Consider the following 9,571-nt stretch of genomic DNA (forward strand, 5'->3'; position numbering starts at 1 on the left):
GGCGCACAGACCATCATGTCAGCAAGAGGCAGAGATCATAGTGTGTGCACGGCCAATGTGCAGGGAGCTGTCACTGTTGTTGCACCGGAAGAGAGAAGAGAACCTGCAGGGTTAATGTTAAGTATTGAGTTTATTTTTTTGCATAGGCTGTGCATACTGGGGCAGGAGGCAGGCTATTTTTCTTGTGGCAAGCACCAGGCTATAAGGGGGCTTGGGCTGGCTATGTACTGGAGGCATGAGCTGGCTGACTTTATACAAGGGGGCATGGGTTGGCTGGCTGTAAGATGCTGTCTATCTATATACAGGGTGGCATTAGCTGGCTTGCTATATACCTAGGCATATACTCTTTTCCCAGTTTTTTTGTGTTAAAATTAGGAGCCTCTGCTTATACTTGTGTTGGCTTATACTCAAATATGTACACGGTAGTTTATTTCTTATTTGCATTGCTGACATTTCAATATTTCAGAAGTTTATTTTCCAGTTCAGTGCCTGCATTTTTTTAGCGCATCCTGACCTATGTTAGTGGATGTCACGCTCCTATTTGTAAGAAGGTGGCTAAATACACATATAAAATGACAAATGAATGCAGAAGTGTCCCACTTATTCAGGACAAAGTTATTTCTCTTTTTATGTTAGCCTCTTGTTACAAAGTCTCCCATTCCAAGAGAGTTGGCAAGTATTGCATTTGTAGAAACTTATATAGTGCTTTTAAAGGGCATCTACCACCAGGACGAAGGTGTGTAGCCCAAGCACTGACATACAGGTGTGTGCCCCCTCTGGCACCAGTTTTTAAGAAGAAAAAAAGGCTTTAAAAAGTATGCAATTAGTCTGAGCGGCCCCAGGCTTCATACATGTCAATGGAGCCTTGAGCCCCTCAGGCTCATTTGAATAATTTTAAAAGCCTTTAAAATAAAAAAATCAGGACATTGGAAGCTAAAAGAAGATCCTGCCAGAGAGGGCACACATCAGTATGTCAGTGCTTGGTTTACAATCCTGCATCCTGGTGGTAGTTGTCCTTTAAATGAGTTATTGTCTAGACAGTGTACATTGTGTGTCTTTTTCTTTGGTGCGATCTTAGTTACTTTCATTATATCGCTCTCTATTGTGTAAAGGTAATACATTTGTAATACATAATATCTTTACTGAATAGGCAAATCATCCTTGACAATGACACTTTTTCGACTGGTTGAACTGTCAGGAGGTACAATCAGCATAGATAACATTCCTATCAACACTATTGGGTTGGAAGAACTAAGAGAAAAACTTTCCATCATCCCTCAAGAGCCAGTTCTTTTTGTTGGAAGTGTCAGGTAGGCCATATGTTATATAAATGCATACACTATAAATTGCATGGGACATGTATAGATTTAGTTTTAATCCCATTATTTTATTTCATACATTTTATAATGAATCACACAAAATATTGAAAAATTAATTGGTTGTTGGAGAATGTACTACTCAACTACTGCAATCTAGCTGACATTTTCGGTCAGATCTGAAGTGGTAAAGCCCCATGCAGTCAGTGACCAGATGTACAAGAACAGTGACATATCAATAGTGATTCACTGTTATTACATATTTGACCACTGAAGGCTGCAGTGGTTATGGGATCCTCGCCTCTTTAGAGATGGGATCAGGGGCTGTGGTGCTGGAACAGACTGCTGGGAGACGGTTACTATAATTTCTGTTTTTATTTTACACTTCCCCCTGACACTCAAAAATACTTTATAATAATCAAGTTCTTATGTACGATAAATATGCAAAAAATTATGTATATGGTTATGGAAGGTTACCAACACCATGTGATGTGTTAACCTTATTCTGTATTAATAAATGCTGCATTTTAGGTGGAATTTGGACCCAATGGATCAGCACACAGATGAGGAGGTGTGGAATGCACTAGAAAAAACGCACATGAAGCAACATGTACGTATAAATTACATACTACCCCCATGAGGAAACCTTCAACATTACCTTACTATGACAAACATGAAACACTAGTTAAATCGTTAAGCACCATGTCTATCCCACATATGTAATTATTTGAAGATGTTTTAGTATGTAATGTAATTTACCAAAAGTGGACAATGTGGTCAGGGAGGTGCACAATATATACAAGTGCTTCTCAATAAATTAGAATATCAGCAAAAAAAGTTATTACTTTCGGTAATTTATTCAAAAAGTAAAACTTATATTATGTAGGGTTATACAAAGTGAAGTTTTTCAAGTTTTTATGGTAATGTTGGTGATTGTGGCTTAGAGTCAAGGAAACCCCAAAAAAGTCATGATTCATAAACTTAGAATACTTAACCCAAAACACCTGCAAGCTTTAGGCTTCCTGAGTGTTTTAAGAGGTCTGTTAGTCTGGCTCAGAAGGCGACACAATCGCGGGGAAGACTGTGAGGCAGTGCTTCAAGAGCCACCACAACACAGACATGTTCAGCACATGGGCTACAAGCATCACATTCCATGTTTCAAACAACCCCTAACCAATAGACAATGCCATAGGCGTCTTAACTGGGCCAAGGAGAAAAAGAAATGCACTGTTGCTCAGTGGTCCAAGGCTTTGTTTTCAGATGAAAGTAAATTTTGCATTAGCCTCATAGAGAATCCATGGGGTGTTGTCAAGAGGAGGATGAGAGACACCAGACCCAACAATGTAGACAAGCTGGAGGCTGCTATAAAAGCAACCTGTGCTTCCATAACACCTCTGCATCAGCTGATTCCTTCCATGCCACACATTGATGCAGTCATTTATGCAAAAGGAACCCTGACCAAGTATTTTGTGCATTTACTGTACCTACTTTTCAATTGGCCAAACATTTCTGTGTTTACAAAACTTTGAACAATTGGTCCTATATCATATTCTGATTTTATGAGATAATGACCTCTGGACTTTACTTTGCTATAAGTCATAATCAACATTAATAAACACTTGGAAATGTTGTCTCTGTTTGTAATGACTATATAATATATGAGTTTCACTTTTTGAATGGAATTACTGGAAAAAAACCTTTTTGCTGATATTCTAATTTACTGTGAAGCACTTGTAATAGCAGACTAACCAAAGTACAATTACAAACAAATTATATTTGTTACAATATGTTAGGTTGAACAACTGCATGGAAAGCTACACGCTCGTGTGACGGAAAACGGTGGCAACTTCTCCGTTGGAGAACGTCAGCTTCTATGTATGGCACGAGCTTTACTGAGAAACACCCAGGTATGTTGGCAAGGTACAGGAACAACTGGCATTAGCATTTATGTCAACTGATAACGAATACAGATGGGTATTGTTACATCTTGGATTTGGGAAATATTGTAGGATGTTCTGAACTATTGTACAGGTCCGTGATTAAAAAACTTTTTGTATGGCTCTGAGAAAATACTAAAGAGCTGATACTCTTCTTCTGTCATGCTCCTTGTTCAGCCACAGTGCAGCCTCTATTTGTATTTCCTCTGCCTTCAGTAATCTTACACATTGTGAAGTGGAAGTGCTGTGTAACAGCCTGTGAAGCCAGATGGGCTCTTAAAATGCCCCTAGAAACCTTAGAAGACAGGAGGCCATGGATATTAAATAAAAGATGATTGCCACAGTCATTGTGCCTGGATCTATTAGTAAGTGGTTTATCATGCTTGATTTGATGTCAAGTCCAAAATGCAATAGTGATGTGTAAGGGCCTTAATTAGAGCAGATTCCTACATTTTTGGCCAAAAACCAGTTAAGCAATGGAGATCTAATCACCTTTTTATGAATATGCAGTTCAGCCTACAAGTGCACTGGAGGTGGTAGTGATTTGCTGTATTTGCCTATATATTCATTTGTGTATTGGTAAAACATTTTTCCCCATTATTCATTTGTGGCCACAAAAGATATGTTTATGCTCTCATAATAGACCCCTAAACCACACTACTATTGCATTGGGAGGCATTTAGGACCTGACAAACTCTACTTTAGATGGTATGGCACGAGGTTAAGAGGCACCATAGCCGCAAGGTTGTGTGTACTGGTAGAGTCCATGATTAGAGATATTGCATTTGGGTACCCAAAAGATAAAGGCACAAAGATGCTTTGGTTATATGTGACCAGTATCTGACAACTTTAAAGGCAATGTATATCTTTGCCAAGTTGTATTTCCTTTTATGACTATCGTATTTATACATTAAAAACAAGCAGTTGTTGAATTCCCCATCTTTCTCATGTAAGAACCCCAGAAACAAGGTTCAGCTTTCCAGTACATTACAAAGAATATTAAGTAAAGCACTGTGTAATATGATGGTGCTATAGAAATAAAGATTTATTATTAAATATTGCCACTATGAAGCACAATTCAGTTCTTCCTAGTGATGGGCCTAACGGCCCAAAACCATAAAGGGCTCATAGCACATGAATAAAAGCATTAATGTTTAAAGCCAACTTGTTATCAGGAATGTTATTTTAAGCTTGTGTCAGGTTCCAATAGCCTATGCCATGCTGATTATAAAAAATGTCGGTCAGCAATCTGAATAATTTCACTGCTTTATAAAACTTTATTTCACATTACCTTGCTCCCTGCCAGCAAGGTGGGCTGAGTCCTAGGGTGGGGGAGATAGCTAAAGCAGGCTATGTGTCTATGTCTCCTCATTCATGCTTTCTTCCTCTACTCTACACCATCACCCTCCCTTTCCTGCTCAACGCACATGACACAATGTGGGAGGAAGCTGGATGAGTTTGGAGGAGAGAATACAGAGACATAGGCACACAGTATACTTTGGCTGCCCCCCTTCCAACCCTCCCCAGGAGGAGCTGCTGCAAGGGAGCCAGGTAATGTAAAATAAACTATTATTAGGTTCTGATATGATATGATGCTGACATAGACTTTTAAAAAATTATTTATTGCAATTTTTTATTTAATATGTTATGAAGTTATTCTGACTTAATACATAAACTGCTTCTTTTACTTGACACTGTTGACTAATACTTTTATCTACATTTCTTTAACTAGATATTAATGTTAGATGAAGCAACTGCAGCAATTGACAATGAAACTGATGCACTGATTCAGGACACAATTAATGATGCATTTAAGGATTGCACTGTGCTCATCATTGCTCATCGTCTCAATACTGTCTTCCATTGCGACAGAATAATGGTGATGGACCATGGAAAAGTAAGTAATGATATTCAAATTATCTGTGTGTTAGATTGTGACAGGCTAGATTCAAAATCTACATTGCATATATCTTTAACATTATTCAGTAAAGCCACTTGGGAAACTATTATTGCATCCATTATACAGAAGAGCAACATGGCTGTAAATTGCCGAGCAATAGTACTATGTTACATATACAACCCAGATCCATTATTTGGTCAAATGCAGAACCTGTTACCAGAATTGTAACCCCAAAAATGCCTGCTGGTAATGGGTTACAAGTACTCCCCATATCACCTAAAATTAGTTGCCAGTGAGGCACTTTACCTTAATTACAGCCTTTTTTTCACATGTGCAATTTAGCTTACTTGACTATTATTCAAGATATGACTCTTCTCTCTCCTGGGCTGCCAGTGAACTGCTCGTTCAGTGTCTCTTCAAATCACTGCCCTACCATCTTGAAGGGGACATCTCCTAATATTCAACTACAGACATTTAAAGCTCTATATTGCATCCAATTTTTAACATGGTGGATTGTGTTACTATGATGGCATGGTACCAGGGTGATGTCATCTATGGTCCTATATCTTTTACATTTGCAAAATGTACCTCATGTATGTATCTGATCACATGAAATCACAGCAGCCTCCATGAAGGATGAGGAGAAGTAGAAGTCAATGTAGGCCTGCTTCGATTTAATGTGATCAGATACATACATGGGGTACATTTTGCAAATGTAAAAGGCTATAGGGCATTTTATTACATCACCCTGACATGGACTGCTGAATAGTAAGGAAGCATAAGGCATGGGAAGGAGAAGATGGGAGTAGCCAGCCCAGTAGGACCTCTGATGCCAGGTAATGCAAGATAAAGTTGATATATGGGGGTGTAAGGCAAAACGTTTTTAGATAAAAGAAGGGGGGTCAGTAACTTAATAGGGTTTTATAGGAACCTGTCAAATTTCTTCTTTTTTCAAATTATTTTTATTGAGGTAAAAGGAGCACGTCTTGCATGAATGTGAATGTCATATTTTAGTACATTATTGTACACAGGGTTAGTGAGAATATAGTATGGTCAATACATAGTATATTACATTAATTTTTAAAAGCCATTGAGTGATGTTATAGAGATTTACAGATATTCTTACTATTGTTTACATTATCATTCTTTTCTTTTGAAGATCATGGAGTTTGACAAGCCATCAATCCTGTTGTCTAATAAGAATTCTACATTTCATGCAATGGCAGTAGCTGCAGAAAGAAGATAATTTTACCAAAGATAGACAGATCCCGATTAAAGAAATTGTATTATGTATGGTATGATATGACAGAATTGTGGCTTTGAAAGAAGTAACAAATCTTGCACTTCGCTTTTCTGTCTGTACACATGGTTATGTAATACACTACAGGAAATATTAGACCTGGTGTCAGGAAACTTTGGCTCGGGAGCCAGATGGGGGTCTTTTGATGGCTGCATCTTGATTGAAAACAAATTTTTTATAAATAGCGTTTGTTGCTGCGTGCGTCTTAGGCACAAAACGCTGATCACGGGATGCAGGCTATGAAGTTTGTGCAACCTAGGCACTGTTGCAACAGTATGTGGTTCTAAGAGATGCTAGTGTCCACTCCTCTCTATGACCCAGCAGCTGTCGCCTAAGCAATAGCGGCGGGACCGGGGTCATAGAAAAAAGCATGGGAGTGACAAGGAGCCAGCTGCTTGGAGTGCAGGTAGGCGAGTACTCATTTTTGTTTTCTTGCTGTGACTACCTATCTACTGGGGGGGTCATGTGCGGTGGCTACCTATCTACTGGTGGCATGTGCTCAGGGCTACCTATCTACTGGGAGCATGTGCTGGGGCTACCCATCTACTGGGGGCATGTGCATATTGTATGGTTCTCACGGAATTACATTTTAAAATATGTGGTATTCATGGGTCTCTCAGGTTCCCAACCCCTGAATTAGATTTCACACACAAAATACATGGATATGGATAATAACAAGATTTCTATATATAGTTATATGTGAGACTTACACAGTGCAGCCAGGCACAAATCTATCAAAAGATTTGTCTCATTGTAGACATTTCATTCCAAACTCATGTGATTATAGACATTCAGGAAAATATTATTACACATAATAACTATGTAAAAATCTGTTTATAGAAATAAAAACAGGTCACAAGTTGCCTTAATAACACTGGCACCTTTTATAAGTAATAAGCCAGTTTGGTCCAAATCAATCTTCAAAGTTGGTAGTGTTAAAAGTACAGTATGTACTTGTACATGAACAATGTAGACTTTGCAGGTCTTAATTATAAAGAATACTTTTGGGCTTAAAATGTTAATTTTGAGGGTACAAATATTCTAATTAAGATAACAATCACCAGATACTTCTCAAAATGTTACTTTTCAAATATAGTTAACTTCTGCAAACGAACATATTTTTTGCTCATGTGCTAGCAGTTAGGCTAGGACACGGTCCCATGTATTTAATAAAACCAAAGAAAAACATACATGGCGTATGGATGTATCAGATCCTAGCAGCTATTAGTAAAGCACCTTATCTAAAAAGTTTACAATTAAATTCAGCATCAGAGAACAATATTTATTGATGAGAGTTATGAGACAGATACTTAGTAAATGAAACAGTCAAAAAATGTATGTATTTGAATGTAGATATAAAGAGGGGTTCTTAGTCTCACAGTTTAGGCATATTCTAAGGCTGTGTTCACATGATGCGCTTGAATCGCATTTCAAAACAATCCAAGCACATAGGGGAGGAGTTGGCCCCTAACCAAGATGTGTTTAATTGCCAAATTATTGCATTCAGGAACTAGCAGACATTTGTTTTTCCATTAAACAAGGCAAAACACATGCTGCATTATTAATAAAACACAGAATTAATGTAAGTGCACAGAAATAAACTTACCTATATTTAAAGTTTGCACAGTACAAGGCTATATTACACTTAGAGGAGCTGTCATGGCTAACCATAAGGTTTAGTGTCCCAAATCGGCCTTTATCAAGTCCCTCCGTGGCTGCTAGTAAAATAAAAACGTTATACTTACCTTGGTGTGGTGCTGCCCGCGCCCGCGCATTCAAGCAGTGAAGCTAATGAACTACATTACGCCTTCACTGTGCATGTGCCATAGTTACATCGCTGCGCAATGAAGCCAGGGTGTAGCGCAGTTGAACAACTGCGACGGCGACGAGTGCACAAGAGACGGGTCCTACATAAGGACCTATGGGTGGTTTAGTGTCCCAAGTTGCCATGACAGGTCCTCTTTTAAGTGAATCGGTCACCAGAGGGCTGTTTTTTTTTTTTACTAGTGACAGGTTCCATTAGAGCATGTACAGTAGATAGCAATCATGCAATCTCTGCATTACTTGGTTATAGAAATATGCGATAGTTAACTTTACCTGGCTCCCTGCCAGAACCCACAGCCAAATACCGGGGATGGTTGCATGTCAATTTGTAACATGCGCCTGCGCTTTTGCAGAATTGATATAGTTCGCTTATCAACACTCACCCTCAACTCCCTCATGAGGTCTGTTCCATGCTCAAGCAAACCTCACCCTTGAGCTTTGAGCAGTCATGACTTGGAGGATATGCGATGGGCTTGGTGTGAATATTGATGAGGGTATTAATTATGCAAACAAGCAGGCACGCGTAATGATTTGAAAAGCACCCCCCCCCCATAATCTTGCATAAATGATGTGCCATAAGACAAGCAACACTTACTGCAGTCACTCAAAATTACTGCATGTGAAATTGTAAGTTTTATCAAATCTGTATTCTGAGGAGATATTGTCTTGCTGTATGTAATATTTATTAAATGTTATTTAAAAAGCTTGTTCTATTTATTAAATCTTTATATAAAGTGGTAGCAATATGCCCTTTGGGAGATCTCTACATGTATTACTCATGTTATAGAATTTATGATACATAGAAGTTTACTTTGTTTTCGTGTATACTGAAGAACTGTACTCACACACTGAAATGGTGTAGAAAAAGAGCCCATTATATGAATATTTCCTTTCTACCAGATGAAAGTTGTGCCACCTAGTGGAAGTACCATTTATTTTCTAGTATAAGCCAAGTTTTTCATCACTATTTTTGTGCTGAAAAAAACCCATTCTGCTTTACACCATTATATAGAAATTTTTTTTTTTAAATTTGCTTTTGTTGAGAGGGATCCATTTGCTCTATGTACACACACAATGATGCGGCGGTGTAACCGCCTGATGACATCATAGTGTATGTGTGGGGCAGAGTGTGTGAAATGGTGTGGCCAATGCATTTCCCACCTGACACTTAAACTCAAGTCAATACATTTTCACAGAGGTAAAATTTGTGAACTCCTTATATTCAGGTATATCTATACTCAAGTATATAGGGTGACATTTTATTAATTGCTGACCCTTTAAAAGTCCTTGCACC

At 38.4% G+C, this 9,571-nt stretch overlaps 1 protein-coding gene across 8 annotated transcripts in view; it reads left to right on the top strand.

The window, feature by feature from the left end:
• LOC140118181 (ATP-binding cassette sub-family C member 5-like) overlaps positions 1-9,212 on the top strand; it is a 76,816-nt gene extending 67,604 nt beyond the window's left edge. For all 8 annotated transcript variants that reach the window (XM_072135741.1, XM_072135739.1, XM_072135745.1 and 5 more), the window contains 5 exons: positions 1,151-1,310; positions 1,848-1,926; positions 3,110-3,223; positions 4,986-5,150; positions 6,313-9,212. In XM_072135741.1, coding sequence (XP_071991842.1) covers positions 1,151-1,310; positions 1,848-1,926; positions 3,110-3,223; positions 4,986-5,150; positions 6,313-6,399 — 605 coding nt within the window. In that variant the 3' untranslated portion in view covers positions 6,400-9,212. The remainder of the gene's footprint in view (positions 1-1,150; positions 1,311-1,847; positions 1,927-3,109; positions 3,224-4,985; positions 5,151-6,312) is intronic.
• The last annotated feature ends 359 nt before the right edge of the window (positions 9,213-9,571 follow it).

This window comes from Engystomops pustulosus, chromosome 2 (assembly GCF_040894005.1).
Source record: "Engystomops pustulosus chromosome 2, aEngPut4.maternal, whole genome shotgun sequence".
Taxonomy (NCBI): domain Eukaryota; kingdom Metazoa; phylum Chordata; class Amphibia; order Anura; family Leptodactylidae; genus Engystomops; species Engystomops pustulosus.